The sequence below is a fragment of the Callospermophilus lateralis genome, chromosome 4 (assembly GCF_048772815.1).
Source record: "Callospermophilus lateralis isolate mCalLat2 chromosome 4, mCalLat2.hap1, whole genome shotgun sequence".
Classification (NCBI taxonomy): domain Eukaryota; kingdom Metazoa; phylum Chordata; class Mammalia; order Rodentia; family Sciuridae; genus Callospermophilus; species Callospermophilus lateralis.
Window position 1 is genome coordinate 123,581,745 of NC_135308.1, and position 21,796 is coordinate 123,603,540.

Here is a 21,796-nt window from a genome sequence, read left to right on the forward strand (position 1 = left end):
CTCAGCATTTTAAATGTGAGTCTGTTTTTCAGATATATTAATTCTAAATCTATAAGAGATTCAAGACTGTTACCATAGTCCTAAAAGATTGCTAGTCCCTACCTATGCCTTCAACTGAGAATTTAAAGCACTTCCTTTTGTAATTTCTAGAATTCAGTGAGAAATTTCCAGTCTTCTCAAAGATTCTGTTCTGCCATAAGCTTCTATTGAAACAGTCATCTATTTTCCCCAAAACTATTCTTCAGGTTAGGAAACTTTTGATGATAATTTAAGAAATGGTTTTGTCCCTGAAAACCCTGAATTACTATGACCCTGTTATCTATATCAATATTATCCCCTTTACATCTAATTAAGATAGGCAGAGTTTTGTAGATAACCATTTCTAAAGGTCTGGAATCACTTCCAATATGTCATTCAGTAGCAAAATTGAATCACAGTAGAAGGGAATTCAACATTGGGTATATAAATTTCTTAAAACTGGGGAAGAGTGGGTATGAGAAGCTTTCAGAAAATTAGGAAATTTGGGTATCACAAGAAGTAATACCCACATTCTTAACTACCTACAGTACACCTGGACCACTGGCCATGTCTCAACTGTCTTCTGCCAAGGCCAACGTCTCTGGACTCTGCTGCCTGAGCAATGAGGTCTCCTCCTTCTTTACCACCTTCCCTATCTCTTACATATGTTTTCATTTTATAGAATTTAAACTAGGACTTAACTAGCAACAAATTACAGGAGATATAGCTTCCAGGCTTCCAGCCCATCCAATGAATGAGAGTGAAGGGACTAGTGGGTGGATTGCTAATTTAAACACACTTAAGCTATAGATGTCTTTATTCTATTGATTAAACATTAGTTGCATTATTTTATAGGTTGCCATATGGAGATTTAAAAACTACTTAATCTTTGATTTGTCTCTTCCTCTGTTTATATTAAAACCATGTGATCCTTCTCTACCAGAATGTTTTCAACTCATTTTAATAGTTTTGTAACTATTAAGGTATGTGACAGGGGGCTGGGGTTGTGGCTTAGCAGTACAGCGCTCGCCTAGGTTCAATCCTTAGTACCACATAAAATAAATAAAATAAAGGTATTGTGTAGAGCTACAACTAATTTTTTTTAAAAAAAAGTTATGTGAAAGGATAAATAAGGAAAATCCAACAAATGAGCATATTTTACTCGCTTCCTAACTGTAGTTCAGTTGTTGATGCTCTATAATGTCTAGTCTCCTCTTTGAATCAGTTGATTTAGTTATGTCAGGGTGAATATGTACCAGGGATACATCTAAAATTTTAAAAATTTCTTGTTATGACTGTAAAATAATAAGTTAGAGAAAAAATGGAGGGAGCTTACAATTGTGTATAATTGTTTTGCTTTTTGATTAACTTAAGAATTTCAGGCTTTGGTTTGCAGGATCTCAAATATGGACTGCTCATTCTACCTCCCCCATTTGCTGGTCTTCCTGGAATATGGTAAGAATAGGCAGAAGATCTGAGCAGCAGTTTGTCTAAACTGCTTTTGATTTAGGACCATCTCTAGGTAACATCTGGAAAGTAAGCTTACCTGTTTTCCCAGGCCAGGATTTTCTCTTAGTCATGATTTCAGTAAGTAATGATGACTAAGAAAACAACTGCATGATACATTACCTATGGGGACTTAAATAGAGTCAGTGAGAAATGCAATAAGCAGATCAGCAGTAACCAAAAACTCTCTTTCACACAAGCTCAAGTTTCACTTTTAAAATCAAATGTAATTCTTACCTTCAACACATCTTTTTTGTCTGTGATATGATCATCTCCAGATTCCTTACAAGGTCATCTTCTAAGGACAAGCTAGTAAGACCATTTGGGACTCCATGTCTCTTTAGTATTTACAGTATTCTAAAGTGTTTTTTTTTTTTTTTTTTCATTATATTGCCACAGCACAAGTGGAGTTCTCTCTGATGGCACACTGGAGTGAAATACATGCAGTGTGACCTCATTTCTGTCCTCTCTTTTACTTGGAGAAACTCCAGTTTCTGATGTTGTTGAATTTTCTTTTCTGTACAGTACCTGGTGTATAAGGATGCTTCATTTTTGCCCTTCTTATTTTATTCTGTCTCTCTAGAAATTCTTGGTGATTTTACATATCCTCTTGAAATTTTTCTTGCTTCTGTAAGTGTTTCCTTTAAATTCCTCCTTCAATAAATACTGCCCACTTCTAGCATCTTTTGGCAAATTTTGCATTTTTCAATTTCTAAGAATCTTATTGTTTAGTGCACATACATTATTTTACACCCATGTTTAACGATACTTATCGTTAAATATGCATATGATCAATAAATTAGCCTAGATTTCTCTGTTTCATTCTTTTTCTTTCTTTCTTTCATTTTTAAGACAGGTCTTCCTAGATTTCCTAGGCTCATCTTCAACTTTTGAACTTAGCCTCTAGAGTAGCTGGGACTTCAGAGGTATACCACTATACCTGGTTTTAGGAACTATGTCTTTTACCTTGTTTTATAATTTAGGTTATAGTCCTATAATTTTAATCCTGATTCTATCTAAGTATTATAGGCTTATTTTAAAATTAAGTAATTCAGGTACTGCTTTTCAATAAATTTTTTTATTATATGACTTGGATCTTTCTTATTTCTTCCTACTTTTTTGTAATCTCCTTAATTACCCTTTTTTTCCTCTGATTTTTCTGGAAATATAAAATAAAGCTATAATTATGAAGTCCTCCGATAACATTGATTGGTTCAGTAGCTATTAAAAATATAATTAGTACATAGTACTATTGCTTTTTCTTTTCAAATAAAACAATATTGTTTTAATGATTTGAACCTAGAAGTACCATTCTTCATATTGTTATGAGTCAACATCGGGGAATTGAAATTATGATGAAATATCATTATTAAGCTTGCTATAAACTCCAACCCTGAAATTCCTGTCAGAATGTGAGTCACCTTCCTGCTCAACCAGAGAGGGTAATTCAGCATCATCTAAAATATGGTTGAATAAAGAAAGATTTCTCTTAATTAGTATTTAACTGCTCTTTTCCATAAGGTAACCTACAACAAGATGTTTGGCTCCAATTATCAGGGTGGAAATTGCTTATGCAAATCGATGTAAGGCAATGAGGTGTGGATAAAAAGCAAAAAGGAAATATCATTACTATTGGTTTGTGCTCATAAAATTCTGATAGCCTGAAGGTAATGACAGGCACAAAGCCACAGGGATTATTATTAGCAGCAACATACTCGATAACTTGTGTTCCAGTGAGCTGTTATATGTTAACATGTGTACTCAGGTTTTTATTTGAAAACCTCAGTCTTATGTTTGCAAGAGAGCTTTTGATTCCTTGCATATAGGTTTTAAAATAAATTAAAATGAAATAATTCAACAGTGTTTCAAAGGTAATTTATTTCTGAAGTGAGAGTGTTGTGCATTTAACAGGTGGTAACTGAATTGTGCTTAATCTGAAACTGTTGATCATAGGTAGTTTTGCTCAGTTGTCTTCATGTTTCTCTGAGAATGCTGTGCAGATTTAGATATGTTATAAGTAGAAAGAGGTTATCACTGAGTAATAATTTAGTGTAATCAATCAATACCCTATGATAATATTTACCTACTTATTTGTAGGCCTTCCAATTTTGCATTTATTAGTTAATCTTTACTTGCTAGTTAAGGACTAAATACATTATGTATTTTACCTAATCAAGTTGACAGGACAAAATTATGTTTTTCATCTTTTAATTTTAAAATTATCTGTGAAATTATTAGACACATGTAGTTGGATGGATGCATATATTTGTATATTGTATTTATGTGAATGTGTCTGTTCTGTAAATACACATACCTGGATTTACCTATCTCAAACTGCCAATAATACTTTATAGACATTTATCATTTGGGTAGATTGCTAGTTAATAAGTACAGTAAACTTCTTTAGAGACATTCCTCTAGCCTGTGTAGCTACCCCATAAGCAATTTTCTTCATTTTTAAATTTTATTTTTTCTCCTATGTTATCTGTTTTGGAAAGTGCATATAATAGTCTAGGACCATCTATTTGGCAATGTTACAAGTTTTGATGCCAAAAAAAATCCTCAATTGGGAGTATTTTATTCTTACTAATATTTTTATAATTGCTTAATGATACTATTATATAGCTTAATACTAGTAGCATGACATAGATGTACCATAATACTTTAAGTTATGTTCCTGTCTGTGAACATTTAATTGCTTTCCAATTTTTTTTTAAATGATACTCCAATAAGCATTAAATGATAAATTTTCCCCTTATATTTTGATGACCTTTTCAATTCATTTCTTATTATCAATCTTTCCTTCAAAATGTTAAGTCAGTATCTAATGCTAGAAGTAAAAGTCTGGAAGTTCTCTTTTTATTATACCATAATCAAATGACTTTGGGTATTATACATTTTCAAAATAAGTTTCTTACTAATTAAGAATGAAAAAGAGTATCTCATTGCTATTTCAGTGTATATATTTTTATCACCAATAAGGTTGAAAAAAATTTATATGTATTCTTTGTTACACTTCACTCTTTTTACTTATTCCCTTATAACATTTCTTACTGGTTTTCACTTATTTCAAAATTAAGATCTTACTATCTTTTACATAACATGTAAAAATAGTTATAAAATAAAAATAATGAGCTATAATACCTTTATTATAAAAATCCCCTCATGATTTCTTATATCTAATAATTTTATGAAAAGCTACATGTTACAAAATAGTGGCTTAAGAAGAATGTTGCAAAAATTTATTCTCAGTTACATATTTGGAACCTGGCTTTAAAAAATGCAGATGCATTGAAACTTTCATTTCGGTTTCCAAAGTGTATTTTAGTCTGTGGAAGAGAGCTCTCCAAGCTAGCATGACACAGGGAAATGGTGGTGTCCATTTATTATACTGAATCTGATTTTTCTTTTGCAATCTGTTTCCTATATTTACCTTTTTTTTTTCCCGTTCAAGGTCTCTCTCTATGGTTATTTGACAGATTTTTTTTTTTTTTAATTCAGATGCGGACTCCACTTAAAGTGTTAAAGTACTTTCTTAACTCTTTGTGTTAATAAACCAAGTCAAGGATTTCTCTTCTTGTACAAGCCTTGCTTAGTTTTATGTCTGCAGTCCACGTTGGTCACCCATCAGACACATCCAGTCATTTCTGCACATCTTTATTAGCCACTTTCTCTAAGTCTCACGCCGTGATAAGTGCCAAGTATCCAGGGCATGTTGTGTACAGGAAATAGATCCCCTGTTCTCATGAATCGTATAATAGAATAAAGGAGACACAAAATAGGAAAAAAGTGTACGTATCTTTAATGTGATAAGTGCTAGGAAGGAAAAAATAGGATACTCTAAGACAGCGTGATGAGTGTGTAGGTTGGAGCAGCTTTAGATGAGTTGTTAAGGGAATTGAGAAGACATGTAAACCAAGGACTGAAGGATAATAAAGGGGTAGGGTGGAAGGAGATTCCAGAAAGAGCAAAGAGCTTGTGAAAAGGACTGAAAAAAATTGAACATGTGGACAAACTGGGAAAAGCTAGATGAAGTATGGAGGTGGGTGCAGCCAATTATGGTATGCCCAAGTAGACTGTGTTAATTTTCCTCTTTGTTCTGTGTGTGGTACGATGCTATTAAACATTTTTAGAATGGATATCACATGGTTCTACTTATATTTAAAATAGTTCTCAGGCTAATTGTGATAACACTGGGAATTAGGTAGCCAACATATCAAAAGAGGATTTGGGTTAAAAGTAAGGAAGATAAATTTCTTTATATTCAGATGAGATGTTATGGAGGTTTAAAACAGTAAGAAGACATACAGAGGAATAAATGGATTTGCAAGAGTTTTTGAAGATAGAATCTATAGATTGGTTAAAGTGTGTCATGTGAGAAGTGCAGAAGGAAGGCAGTCAAGAATGGTTCTGAATTTCTGAGTTGAGGGCTTGGGAGCAAGTCCTAAAAGATGTGATTATTGGTTATTGATAGGAAGAGAGGGGCCTATGGGAGAGAACCAGATGAAATAGCCAGAAGTGGGCAGAATAACAAAGACCTCATCTGTCACTAGTACCAAAAGAAAAGCTCCTTCCAAGAATAAGTTGGCCAACAGGGTTAAATGCAACCGTGAGGTGAAGTAGGATGAAGACTGAAAATTGTTTCTTCTGGCAGCCTGAAAACTTACTGGTTTCCAGTAAAACAGAAACATGGCAGACAAGCTAGAGTATGCAGAATAAAGTTTAATCAAATTTGTCAAAGAAGGATATCTGAGAAATGGGGTTTGGACTTGTAGGGGAATAAGGGCAAAGGGTGATTTTTGTTTTTCAAGATAAGAGCTAGCTGTACTGGTTTTTGGGGGTCAGAGAAAGCTTCAGGAGAAGATGAGTGTGATAATATTTGAGGAGTAAAAGGCGCCTCTGGAATATTGGTCCCGGGAAAGATGAAAGGATTTGCCTTTAAGGGAAGACATCTTTCCAGTAAATTTGGAAATCGGGAAAATGAGGGAAGTCTTTTCTGATGACTTCTATTTTTTTTTCATTGTTTCTAGAGACAAGGTGAGTAGCTGAATGCAAATTGAGTGAGAGTGGGAGGTGACGAGGTTTGTAGGTTAAAGACTAGGAGAGGTAGGAAGGGAAAGCCTGAGAGCTTTGAGTACCTATTTGAGTTTGATGATGATGAAATGAACTTTTAATAAAGCTAAGCTTCTCAGTTGCATGATATTCTGTTGTGATGCTTAGCTATATGAGTGCAGGTTTGGAGAAGACAAACGCTTGGATTCATTCAGGGCTAGGGTTTTTATGAAGACAGTTTAATCAAACAACTGGGCTACAAAAGAAATGAAGATATTTGCCAGAAATTGATGAAGATGAACTATGAAATATAATAATATTATTATATTATCCTGGATAATCAGGGAATATTATCCCTGGATAATCAGGGAAGTGAAGATGGGAATGATAGAAAAAATATCTGCTGTTAATAATAACAGTACATAGTGTACTATATTAACAAAGTATTATGTATGATTTTAACACTGTGTAAAAGAATCTCTTTGGGCTGGAGATGTGGCTCAAGCGGTAGCGCGCTCGCCTGGCATGCGTGGGGCCCAGGTTCATCCTCAGCACCACATACAAACAAAGATATTGTGTCCGCTGAAAACTAAAAAATAAATATTAAAATTCTCTCTCTCTAAAAAAAGAGAAAGAAAGAATCTCTCAGGCTTCTGAACAATGGGAAATATAAACTATCTTTATGAAGTCCCCTTCTGTTGTGCCCATTCATATGAGAGCATACCCAGGATCTTTTCTGTCCAAAGCATAAGATAAAGAGTCCTTGGTCTCATCCACACTGATACACAGTTTCATTTAAGGGCATTGATTAGTCAGTGGGAAAGAAGTAGAGATAACACATATTTCTTGAGTTTGATAATTATCTTTTCTAAGTCTTTCTGGTCACTTGAAGGTTAGTTTCTTTACTGCTTTAGTGATGACTTGGGCAATTTTGTTTTGTGCTGATGAGACTAATTAATGTTTATATTCCATGAGCATCAGTGGTCTTGTGAGTTCAGTAGAACTCTGTGGAAAATAGGGTATGAGACCCCCACAACCTGAGGATCCATCCAAGACCCTTTCCTTTCCCAGAGTTGGAAAGAAGTCTTCTAAGGTCACCCATTCCCTCCCTTCCCTTTGTTTCCTCCCCTCTCCTTTCTTTTCCTGTTTTCTTCAAAGCACATTCTTCTTTCAGTTTAGGGCCTATACTTGACCTTTAGAATACTCTGACTTCTCTTGGAGAGAAGATTGAAGAAAAATATGTTGATCTAAACCTTTTTTTTTTTTCTTCCATTGAGCATGCTATTAAAATAACCAAAGTTTCTTTGATTCTTTGTTTGGCAAGCATTTTTTAAGTGTTTTATTTGTTGTATGGCATCTTCTGTGCATTCTCTTATCAGGTACTATATTATCTACATTTTACAGCTGAAGAAATTAAGATTTAGAAACAATTGCTACTTTCCTCAAGATCACATGATTGGTAAGGATCATGCTGGATTCTTACCTTGTTCTTTTTAATACATGCACTGTTTTTACTAAGCTAAATTACAGTTCCTTCTCAACTGGTCACCAAGACCAGGACAGAGAAAGGAGGTGGGAGAGGGGAATTCTGTGTACATATTTATAAGCAGTGGGCATCTTGATTTACACAAGGCAGTGCATTTTTACCAGCCAGAATAGAATTTATCTATTTTATGAGCTTATAGTGATCAAAGTCCTTTATCAGAGCATTTGGAAAAAAGCAATTCACAAACTTCAGTTTTATCAATAGATTCATTTTATGTCTCAGTAATATTTCAGGCTTGCAGGACAAGTGAGAGGTGGGGATATTTTAGTACCCTGAAACACCCCTATAGACTATTATATCCACCCTATTTTGCTGACAGGTGTGGGACCTTGTCAGGTTGTTCTACAGTGAAGTACAAATCTAGTAGTGGCAATATTATGACTCTGGTTACGTGCCTACATGTTGAGGCATTGGTGGCTTGATCTATAATTACTACACAAGAAACATTTTAAAACAAAACTGATGTGAGGATATGCCATTGTCTATAATTTAAAACAAACATGACAAAAAACGTTTTATAGGCTAGCAGATTGTTTTGACTTAAAATTTTCTGATTTTCTGCTATATTTAGCAACCTCTTAAGAAATTATACTGAGTTTTACAAAATTTACATTCATTAAGGGGGGTAATGGATTTTTAAAACATGTAAAATGCCTTTTTGTGCTTAGAGAAATATCTGAATACTCCCATATCTAATCAAACCATTTCTGAAGGTGAATTTAGGGTAAACATACTTTTTAAAGTCAGAATCAGAATGGCATACAAACAATGATAATTGCATTTTCAACTGTTGTTCTTAGATTTCTTCAAATAGGTTTCTTTCTCAACTGTCATCTTGTCCCTGCCTCTTTCTCTTTCTCTAAACTGTTTCTGGTGGCTTGAAATTGTAGTACCCCGAAAGTTTGGTAATGGTTGTTTGCTATTATACTGGATTTTCTTCTTAAAAACTTACTGTAATAACAAAGAAAGGTTGAAATTATAATTTGTACCTTCTTCTCTTTGATTCTCTAACAGAATTAAAGTTTGAAGATTCCTTTTATTCTCTTAGAAGGCTTTCTCAATATTTTGCTGTTCATTTCTACTTATCTCCTAATTTCCTGCTGGTTTTGAAAATAATCAAAATAACTATCTTGGTGTACAGTCTAGCCTTCTTTGTTTTAGTTTGTCATCCATAACTGTTTTAGTCACTTTGCTTTTGTTTCTCTAAGTCGGGTCTGAAGTGCATGGGTCAGACTTCAGATGGGTGTTTGATATAACTCTTGTATGATGTTGCTGTGATCTGGCATTTTAAATCTACTGTTTTTTTTTTTTTTGGTTGTTGTTTATTCATCCCTTTAATATCACCTTACTCTAACAATGCACGTATTTACAAATATTTAGGTCTAGAGTTTCCTTTTTCCACTTCAAAAGCCCCTGCTTTATAAGTCTAAGACAAAAGTTTTATATAGTTTTAATCTTATTGTGTTGTAATACTATTTGTACCCCTAAATATGGAACTTTCTGTATTTCATTTCAGTTTTAACCCTACTTATCTAATTTTCTTACCTCTCTTTGTTTTTTTTTAATTTAAATATACATCTGCTTTACTTTTTCATTGCTGAACAATTTTTTGAGGAGGAAAAGTTTATTTGGAGTTCATAGTTTCAGAGGTCTCAGTCTATAGACAGCTTACTCCATAGCTCTGGCCCAAGGGGAAGCAGAACATCATGGCAGGTGGGTATGGCAGAGGACTGCAGTTCAGGACATGGCAACAAGGAATCAGAGGGAGAGAGCTCTGTTCACCAGGGACAAAATATGTACCCCAAAGGCACACCCCCACTGACCTACCTTTTCTAGCCACACCCTCCCTACCTGTTTACAGTTACCAACTAGTTAATCCCCATCCATGGATTAATGCACTGATTAGTTAAAGCTCTCATAACCAAACCATTTCACCTCTAACCTTTTTTTGCATTGTCTCACACATGAGCTTTGGAAAGGACACCTCACATCTAAACCATAACAACCTCTCATAAGCCCCATACCTACTGTTTCTAATATAATGAAAGCCTAGTACATTTACTAAATAGAACTTTATGTCTTTGGCTTTTATTTTGTATAAGGCATAAGAGATAGTTTCTACTTTCCTTTCTATGGATCATCAAGATCATTTTCAACTGTCCTGATTGTTTATATCACCCATTGGTTTTATATCTGTCAGAATTTAGGGTTGCAAGCAACAGAAGCAAACTCTAGCTGAGTTAAGCAGAAAGGAATTTTTTGGAGGGATATAGGTAATCCATAGAATCACTGGGAAAGCTGGAGAATTAAGATTACACAACAGACGGTACAAGACTTGAATCAAGAAAGCCAGTCAGGATTGGTGTGCCACAGTAGTGGCTGGTTCCATTTTGCCATTAGTGTAGCCATCATTGTATCACTGGGAATAATCTTTCAGGTTTTCTGACTTTCTGCATTACTTCTTTAGAATTCATAGTCCTAGGAGGAAGTATCCTCTTGTCTGAGGCCAGGGCACACACCCATTCTTTGCTGCCAGGAAAAATGAAGAGGGAGTATTTAGTATTTTGTTCCTTCCATAGCAATGGTGGGAGGTAGAGTCCTTGCCTTCCTCCCACATCCCATAATGAGTTATTGCTAGTATATAAAAAAGAGTTTAAATGCTGGAAAGCCAAAAAATGACAAACACTCACTACAAATCTTTGGAGGTATAATTATTCTTGATAGAAAGCAACAATATTTCAACCCTTTGCTTCAGCCTTCATGTCACATAGTCAGAAAAAAATCAATGCTTGAATTTACTTGGCATTTTCCAGACTAGTGGTATGAGTAGAGGGCAACCTGCTTCCCAGCATCAGTGGGGCCCAGATTCCTGTCCCCAGTATCATTGGAGAGACCTGCTGTGGCCTAACTAGAGCTAGTTTCCCCTCCTTTGTATTAGCTGAATTTCTAATTTCTAATTATTAGCTGATTAGAAATCTGATTTTTTCCAGGTTCTCACCCTCTTTGGAATAGCCATATGCTTCAGAGGACTATGTCTTCCCTTGAGTATAGCCCAAAGCAACACTGTCTTAAGCTGCAGTAACAGGTTTATGCTGAAGCACTTGATGCATTTTTGACAAATGCAAATTGTAGGGGATGAGTTCACAGAAGGTTTTAAGGGGAAATTTTCCTGATAATTGGAAAGAGATTCTCACAAAGAAATTATGTGTTTTCTTCTGTACATTCTTCAAACATTCAAGTCATGTTTGAATGTGATGCTTGGGATTGCTGCTACCATCTAGCCACAAATCTGAGGATGAAGTTAAAACATATATAAGGTTGGGATCAAAATCATTCCAAAGGAGAGTGAGTGACTGCATCTCTGTCCTACTCATTTATAATAGAAAAGAATAAATTTTGCTTATTTATTTATTCATTAATTTGTTTTGATAACAGGGATTGAACTCAGAGGTGCTTAACCACTGAGCCATATCCCCAACCCTTTTTTATTTTTTACTTTGAGACAGGTTCTTGCTGAATTGCTGAGGCTGGCCTCAAACTTGCAATCTTCCTTCTTAAGTCTCCCAAGTTGCTGGGATTACAGGCATGCACACCACACTCATCCAATATTGCTATTTAAATGTAAATCTCTTCTGGATACTTTTGCTACTTGCAGCTAAACACTTTAAATCAGTCTATACTATTATATGGAATCTTCCATCCATGTCCCAAGAAATAAGCCATCTAAGTGATTACAAGAGTCCTAGCATGTTAAAGGACGCATTAAAAGGAGAACAAGTACTCTATAATTATTTCCATGTAAATTTTAAAAGATAATAGTGCTTTACTTCCTCAGCTCACTCTCTTTACTTTCCCCCTTGTCTATTAGTCCCATTGGCTTTAGTAGATTAAATGTTATGAGCCATGTCACTTGGTAGCAAAAGAAGTCAAACAAAAGTGGTCTCAATAGTTCACAAGTTTTTGATGACCTCAAATGCAATTGCATATATCAAGTCAAGTTATATATCTGACAGATATGCATGGAAATAATGAATCATATCCTATATTAGTATCTAAATATGAAACTTTGGGTAAGTTTGATGAATATAGGACACCTTCAATCACTACGTTGTCAGTTATTAACAGATAGGCATAGGCATAAAGACAAATCATATACATATACTGAGTAACTACTGTGACTAGTCTGGGCACAGAGTTGCTGGCTAAATAATAGTTAACAGGAGTGACAGGTTTCTTACTCTCTTTGAATTTGTAGACAATGTGAGCAGTCAGACTAATAAACAGACAATTATAACACAGTGTGATAAATGCTCTTATATAGTACAATATGTGAGACTCTAAGATTAGAGATATTCAACTTAGAATTAGGAAGAGGGTTGGAATGGGTGAGGAAGGGTTCATAGAGGAAATGCATCAAAATTGAGGCATGGAGTTTGTAGAGTTTGAATTGACTTTAGGTAGAAAAAGTAGAAAGTGGTGTATAGATAATCGTATGTGCAGAGTACCACAGAAGAGAGAACATACCCATCAAGCACCTTCAGGAAGCTGAAAGTGGCTAAGTTGAAGTGGGGAGCCATGAGTTAACTGATAGGATTGGATAAGTACAGAAGGACGAAACCATGGTTGACATTTTTAAGTCACACTCAGGTGTTTGTGTTTTTATTCTGGGCATAGCAGTATGCATTTGACCAAAATTATTCTGGCTTCACAGTCGAGATTATACGTGAAAAGGCTGGAGCAGAATCTATTGCACTTGTAGTTAGCCCAGTAAGAAGCAGAAGAATGGCTTCCAAGGAGGGAGAGGGGAGGAGAAATCTTGAAGAAATATTTAGATAACAGATCATGACTTCAATGTGGTAGAAAGACAGGGAGGCATCAAGATGATTCTTTGGTGGAGGTGGATGAAAAGGGCATTGCTGGGGAAAGGCTCACAAAGAAGCTAATGTTGTGGGGGATGAGTTCAGTGTCAACTATGACTCTTGGTTATACCGTTGCAACATTTTTGGATATTGGATTTGGGTAAGCCGTTGTGTGCATGGGTTTGGTGTTGTATGTGGGCTATAGTCTCTGAGATCTAGTGCTCTGATTTATTAAATGATGATAATACTATCTACCTCATAATGTTGGCTTAGATTGAATGAGATAAAATACAAAGGATCTCACATTGTTGAGAGCTATGGCCGGTCAGAATGACTCCTGGCTTTTAAAGCCTGTTGTACTGCAGCTGCCAAGACTTGCCCTTGTTCATTAATGTCTCTACATAATTTAATATATGTGTTTAAATCTTCATGTTTCCATGGTCTAATGGCCTCCTTGCACCATCTGTTTGCTTGCTCAAAGGCTAGCTGTTTAATTAATGGCACTGCTTGCTCTGTATCCCCCAAAACTCTGGTAGCTGTTTGAATAAGCCTACCTACAAATTCAGTGTAAGGTTTATTAGCTCCTTGTATTATCTTAGATAATTGACCTTGTAAATCAAGGTCCTTTTCCTAACAACATATCTAAATTTCTTTGAGGGTAACCGGCTGCTGCATTTCACCTAGCCATCTCCATGCAAAATTCCTCATTGGCAACCTTCCATAACAAATATTGTCCTCCATTTAGCACAGATTTGCACATGCTAGCCCAATCTGCTGGCGTCATGTCCAAGTTGGTAATGGATTCGACCATGCTTACAGTGAAGGGTGCTTGGGGACCATAGGTTGTTACAGCCTCCTTTAACTGCTTCACTGTTTTGAAATCTAAAACATGATGATTTCGCTGCCCTCCTGCCACCTCAAATACAGGGCATGCTAATCTTTGAGGTCCTGTCTCAGGATCCCATCTATCAACTACGGGGTTTGAGGGCCACATAGGATATGTTGTCTCTATAGGTGGAGCAGTTGGTTGGACACTTACGCCCTCTGGTGATAGAAAGGTGTAAGTAGAAGCCTCCTGTGGTAACTTTTTCCCTGATAGTTCTTCCTCCTTTAAATTTTCTTCCTCTGTCTGACTAGCTCGAGAGACCTTCTCTTTTACTTGATCTAAAATGTCTTTCTCCATGGTCTGAACCATGAATGGTCTGAACCATGAATGGTCTGAATTTCACTCCAGTAAGATTGGCAGCCATTATGAAGTCAAACAACAAGTGCTGGTGAGGATGTGGGGAAAAGGGTACACTTGTACATTGCTGGTGGGACTGCAAATTGGTGCGGCCAATTTGGAAAGCAGTATGGAGATTCCTGGGAAAGCTGGGACTGGAACCACCATTTGACCCAGCTATTGCCCTTCTCGGACTATTCCCTGAAGACCTTAAAAGAGCTTACTACAGAGATACTGCCACATCAATGTTCATAGCAGCACAATTCACAAAAGCTAGACTGTGGAACCAACCCAGATGCCCTTCAATAGATGAATGGATAAAAAAAAATGTGGCATTTATACACCATGGAGTATTATGCAGCACTAAAAAATGACAAAATCATGGAATTTGTAGGGAAATGGATGGCACTAGAGCAGATTATGCTAAGTGAAGCTAGCCAACCCCTAAAAAACAAATGCCAAATGTCTTCTTTGATATAATAAGAGCAACTAAGAACAGAGCAGGGAGGAAGAGCAGGAGGAAAAGATTAACATTAAACAGAGACATGAGGTGGGAGGGAAAGGGAGAGAAAAGGGAAATTGCATGGAAATGGAAGGAGACCCTCATTGTTATACAAAATTACATATAAGAGGCTGTGAGGGGAATGGGAAAAAAAACAAGGAGAGAAATGAATTACAGTAGATAGGGTAGAGATAGAAGATGGGAGGGGAGGGGAGGGGGGATAGTAGAGGATAGGAAAGGTAGCAGAATACAACAGTTACTAATATGGAATAATGTAAAAATGTGGATGTGTAACCGATGTGATTCTGCAATCTGTATTTGGGGTAAAAATGGGAGTTCATAACCCACTTGAATCTAATGTATGAAATATGATATGTCAAGAACTTTGTAATATTTTGAACAACCAATAAAAAAAACCAAACAATTTACTTAACACTCTTTTGGTTTGTTTTTTACTAATTTCTAATCTACTATAAATATAATGCAACCCAACAAGATAACACAAAACATAACTGAAACAGAATGAAACAAAAATGGAACAAAAAATCGTTGTATCAATTTTCCTATTTTTTTTTTGAAATGTATATTCGTGGTCTATCTCTATCTCTTCCTCAGAGCCGAACAACTTCAAACCTTGAGCCAACCATTTTTCCCAGTTTGCCTGAGAAAGTTCTAGGGATAGGCAGCTTGAAACAAAAACAAAACAAATCAAAACAAGAACACATTGGTTTTTGAAATGGCCACCCATTCTCTAGCCTTCCATCAGGGACAAGCAATTTCACTTACCTCCTAGCTTCAGGCGTTCCCCATACGGGCCGCCAAATGCCGCAGTCTGGCTGGGCATGAATAACCGAGCCGCCACAAAGTCATGTAGGTTGAAATAGCAACTACTTTATTTCAACTCTCACGGGCACTGCATGTGCGCTTTTCTGCCAATGCCACCCACGCGGCCCTTCCAGGAAACCCCCCACACCGGAAATCCCTCCTCTGGTACTCCCCCATCCAATGGGAACTCTTGGGGAATCCCCAGGAGAACTCCAAAGTAGCAGGCGCCCAAGGCAGCAAGAGCTGCTCCATTGCCCGACAGTAAAGGTCAAATATACAATATAATCAATCCAGCATCACAGCAATTATATATAGCTTAACTCAAATCATCATCTCAATGGTTCGCTGGCCTCACCTTTCAAACATTCCCTCTGGCAAATGCCAGGCTTCATTCTGACCAGTGTGGCTCTCAACATCACATGGCACTAAAAAGGAGGCAAATACTAATGTTCATATGTGCTGTGTTCTTTATTATTATTAATTATAGTTTTTATTCTGCCACTTAGTTTTCTAGCCTGTAGCCAGAAATAATTTAAAAGATTATATCTGCTAATGTCTACAGAGTACTTGTGATGTACTAGGCACTCTTCATTTTCGTAGCACTGTATATGTGTGTTAGAGATGTGTATATACATGTGTGTTTACACACACACATATAATTATTTAATTCTCAAACTTTATGTAATAATACTTTTGTTACCTCCATCATATAAATGTGAAAACAAGCTCATAGAACTTAAGCAATTTACCAAAGTTCATATAGTTGGACCAAAGATTATATAGCTACTGAGTGTTGGCCCTTGGATTTCAATCAACAGTTACATTTCTATTCCTGCAGTTTAAACCAATGTTTAAATACCTATTTTCATAGATAGATACACTGAAATACTCTTGGTTAATATGTTTTTAATTTTTAATCAATCTGTGTTATATGTTACATCCCTTAAGAACATTGTAGCGGTCATCTTTGTCTTATCCTTTTGACAAATCTACTATTTCTGAAATACATAGTATAGGGAACCCTAAATTATTCTTAAATTGATCTTAAAACATTCTTTTTATATCATGTGTCAACTCTACTGCTGATTGACTTTCATACACACACATGTAAACGTAGATTTTTATTTCAGATTCACATGCCCAAGAATTTCCTTATACATTGACTAATAGGGTTGAAAGAAACTCAAAGTCTTCTTCTTCATCACATACAACTACCAAGTAGTTGTACAAAGATTTCTATGGCTTCAATCATGGAACTCTTCCCTCACAAATCTCATCTCAATATTTGCAGTCATTCTTAATAAATCTCACCACTCTTTCCTCAGCACCTGGAATCTGCCTTATACTGGCTATGTACTCCATATGGTTTTTGAAATGAATTAATGAATTAATGATTGATTATTGAAAATATACTCACTATTCTTTATTTTGTACTTTTTCAAAGATACAACAAAATTTTCTTAATTCAAGATATGAATGTATTTGTGTAAGAGAAAGATAAGCATAATTAAGGAAATTCTGGTTTTGTTGTTTGTTTTGAAAAAAGTTGACATGTGTCAAATTTTAATAACATCTGAATATTAAGGCTTCTGGAAATCCAAGAAGACATGCTACCTTTTCTGAGTACTGACACGACAAATTAGGAGTTGCTTCTTAATCTTGGATATTGACATGTTAGCTGCTTGAAATAGAAATGTGAAACTTGTTCTGAACTGGGGAGGAAACTAAGAACTCAAGCTGATGGTTCACACTAGGACAAGGTCAACTGAAATCACTGAATTGGATATTGTATATTGAACCCAGTAGTATTCCTCCATTTCCTTCTTGCATTAGTCTTAGGGGCACTCTTCATACAAAGAACCAACTGTAAATTATTTTAATTTTAATACTTTTTGTTAGGGCATCACTAACATAAAATGTTAATTTATATTTCTTGAATTTCATTGTTCTCAAATTCATTCAAGTGCTAAAAAATTATAAAGAATAATTTTCAAAGTTAAATCCAAAACAATTTATTTAAATTCTGGTTCCTGGGTTTATGTGGAAAAAGCATCATATGGCATGCTGAGAGCCAAATTGGGATTCAGATTGGTTATAAAAGTCTGTGTTTTTTAGCAGTTATTCATAACACCTGATGACGATGGTGGATTTGTGGTTGCTATGTTGGGATTGGACATTGAATCTCTAGGCTTCCGATTAAGTGGGAGTCACCATTTGCTGTGCTGTGAATTGCCAACAAAAGCAGAATCTGTCACAGGTGCTCCAATTTGTATTTCAGAAAATTTGCTTCTCTAACTTTAATTATCTCCAAAATACTCCGCTCTATAGAGTACTGAAAGGAGTCAGCATTTTTTTTCCAAGTTTCAGTACTTTGATGTAAATTAGAATTTTTGTGAACTACCTACATGTTGTAGAGAAAATAGAACTTCAAATGGAGGAGGAGGACTTTTGCTGTACAATATAAAACACTATTTTCATTTTTCCACTTTGAAATCAGGAAAAAAAATCATAAAAAAATAATGCCAAGTAGCCATAGCTGAATAACACATTGATAATGAGACAAACCACACTTCTTTGAAGGAAGGCAGGCATGAATCATAAAGTGTGTAGGTTTAGCCACTAATGGTTGAAAATGAGAAATGAGAAGTCCTAAGCCTAAAAATATTAAATAAACTTGGGAATAACTTTCTTATTAGATATTAATGTGTGTCTCAAACTCATGGAAATAAATATTTATCATTTTTGTAACAGACTGCCTCTCTTTTTTAGAGAGACAGGGGAATTGTAGAGAATATACCCTTTTGGCAAATAATCCCTCTTAACATCAGCATACATTAGCTAGGGATTTTTTCCCCATTAAAATACTTCCTTTTCAACAATTCAACATAAAAACTTGATGGGACAGTTTGTCCTTATTTCATTGCAGAAACTGCTTCTTCAAAATTGGCTGAGGTTGACCAGCTCAATTAAAAAATCTTTGATCCTGGAAATCCATAAGAAGTGATTACATCCATCTATGAAAATCTTTTTTTTTTTTTTTTTGTGGTGCTAGGGATCCAACTGAGGGCCTTGTGCATGCAAGGCAAGCTATATCCCCAGCCCTGAAAATCATTTTTAAGAGAGGAATATTGTTGGGTGATTTAATTAAGAAATATGCTATAATGAAATCTCTTTGGAATATTTTAAAACAGATTCTTCATTTTTTTGCATGTCTTTCTCTTTGTATTAATGTAATTCCAAAATAGAGAAATGGTTAGTTGAACTGAGAAATAAATGTGTTTACTGGTAATTGCTTAACCTTTGAATTGTAATTACAATTTTATATTCTTATAGGATTATTTAACCATTCACAAGTATGGCAATGCAGCGAGAAATGATCTCTGGAATACATTATCAGAGGTAAAGTATAGGAAGCTCAAATATAAAAATGTCTACTTGAACATTTGAATTGAGTATACAAGCCATTATTAACTTTTATTGACACTGACAGTTTGTCTTTACTTTTTTATTTCCATTTTCTTCATATTGCTTCCTGTTTTATTTTGATATATTATAATGATCAATGGTTCAAAATTATTTAAAGTACAAGAGGTGATAAAGATACCTTGCCTATTTTCAATATGACAATATTTCTGAAATGTGACTCTAACATAATATCAGAGATTCATGTTAAAGACATCCTGAAGTTTCAAATATATTTTTTCTATATGATTGTAGACATTTGAGGGATAGAAAATGATGCTACAAATACTTGCTTTAACAATATATTTTATTTTCTGTTATGTATAGACTTTAATGTTAATACAACTTTGATGCATGTACATATATACATATATAGGAAGCATAATTCATGGTAAGATTAATTTTACTAGTGTCTCTTATTAATGTTACTGAATTTAAATGTCTTCATATTTAGGAAAATTTAAAAGGTAAAAATTAAAATGGCTTAATGTTAATTATGTTTATAATTCATGTTTATGAAACTAATTTATTCAATTTTGGTTGTAAAGGCTTTGAAAAGGAGTGGAAAATATGTAAATATACAAGAAGTAATGGATCAGTGGACACTCCAGATGGGTTATCCTGTTATCACCATCTTGGGAAATACAACAGCAGAAAATAGAATAATAATTACCCAACAACATTTTATTTATGATATCAGTGCTAAAACTAAATCACTTGAACGCCAAAATAACAGGTAGAGCACTCTTTATTTTTTACATGAAAAAATGCTTTTATTTTTATATTTCACATTGCACTTTTAATAATTTAAAAAGCATTGATAATACATTCTGAAATATTATAAGTAAAATATAATTTTAATTTCTTTATGCATGTTATTTCATTTTGATTTTTTTTACTTCCATTCTATGGATATTTTAATCCTCAATATGACAACATTATTTCAGAAAATGGAATTTTCAATTATAAATGATGATATAAAAATTAAGATGTGATTTTTCACTTTTCTTCCTGAATATTTCTTGAATTAAATACAAGAAAGGTGTGTTGAGAAAACCATGAGATTTGTAAGACAAATAAAAAGGAAACTAACAATCCAGAAAAAAAACAATTAAAGCAAATGAAAATCTAAATAATGTCTGAGTCAAAGGAACTTAAAAGAGAATACCTAAAATGATCTAAATATGAATGATCCTCCATATAAAAAATAAGTTCTCTTTCCTTCGATTTTAGTGTTTGAAACCACTAAACTGACAACATACATGGATTGATTTGTTGTTATTTTACCTTTCTTTTGAAACTCTAACTTAATACCTGATAATTCATTGTGTTTTTTATTTTGTGTCTCATTTTAAAGGCTGAGCCAAAGAATGATAGTAGAACTGTATTAGTCAGTTTCAGTTTTTTCTAAGGTGCCCTGGGTTAGGTTAACCATGTGCTGTCTCCCATTACCTTGGAAAATTAGGAGTCTGACTTCATCAACCACCAGTATCGGAGACCAGGAGCAGAGTTTACTTTGTTATCTCTAAGAGGAGTGGAAATCGTCCCTACCTTAGCTACCTCCAATCCTGGATATTCAGAGAAGTGATTGAAAAATTCATTTATATTTTCTGGTGACCACATTTGGAATATGATTTAGGGCAACAGCTTCTTAAACCCTCTCAATACACACACACACACACACACACACACACACACACACACACACACTTCGAGGCACTGCCCTCTGCCTCCCCACTCTCTGTTCTTCTGTAATCCCACATCACCCTGTTGAACTGTCAGTGCTGTCTGGGTCTGCCCATCAAGGCTGCGCTCCCCAGCTCAGATTGCCCACAGCTGCCAAGTGCTACTTCTAATCCTTCACCATCTGGCCCCAGGCTAAACATGCTTTAGCATCAATCCTGGTCTCGCCAGGAATTACGTAAGAACTACTTGACTGTGGCAAAGCTGGAGATACTCAGGCCAGGCCTTCAAGGATGCTGAGTCTGACACAGCATCACTGATGCAGAAAAACATAAAAGACACATAGATGACAGAAAAAAAAATTTGAACAAAAATACTTTGTGAACCTATAATATACATCAGTATATCAGCTGTGAGTCTGGGAAAAATTTTTCCCAGGCTGTATATGTAGTATCTAGAGCTTCACATTGGCTGTTTTAAAATCATATGGATTATTTTGAACTCTGAGAAATTGTCATAGAAAGTATTAAGAGAATGATTATACAAGGCATCTTATTAGTCTCAAAAACGAGTTTATCTATTATGGAATAATAGAGCTTGTAGTTGCAAATGTAGTATTCCAATTTTACATTATTAATCTTTAATTCACTGTGACATTCTGGTCAAAGCTTCAATACTAATTCTGTCTGGCTTTTGTACATAGCTTTCCTAGGTCTTTATACACGATGCAAACAGTTGATGCAGTAAAACCTATACCTATCTATGCCAGAAATTCTTTAAATTATGAATGTTTTCTGAATCAGACGAGTCAATTTTTTTCCATTTTTTAGGGGATACCAGAACATAACAATGACATGAATAGAACACTTTAATGTGTTCAGTAATTATATTTTTCATACATGACAGTTGTATTGCAGCAGAGAAAGGAAAGATCTTTAACCTATAACTTCACAAAGCTAATGAATATCTAACAGAGTGTAAAAATGTAATAGAACTGTGGTACTTGGGAAGTGGTGAATTGGTGAAGCCTTTTTCTTTATAAAGTTACTTCCCTATAGTGTAATGTAATGTTTCCTTAACCACAGAGGAGCTTCTAAGAGTTTTGTGTTGTAGAGAATTCT

General features: G+C 35.0%; 1 protein-coding gene across 1 annotated transcript in view; it reads left to right on the forward strand.

Moving 5' to 3' along the window:
* Trhde (thyrotropin releasing hormone degrading enzyme) overlaps positions 1–21,796 on the forward strand; it is a 382,015-nt gene that overhangs the window by 275,810 nt on the left and 84,409 nt on the right. The window contains exons 8-9 of the mRNA XM_076853121.1: positions 18,864–18,929; positions 19,541–19,728. Coding sequence (XP_076709236.1) covers positions 18,864–18,929; positions 19,541–19,728 — 254 coding nt within the window. The remainder of the gene's footprint in view (positions 1–18,863; positions 18,930–19,540; positions 19,729–21,796) is intronic.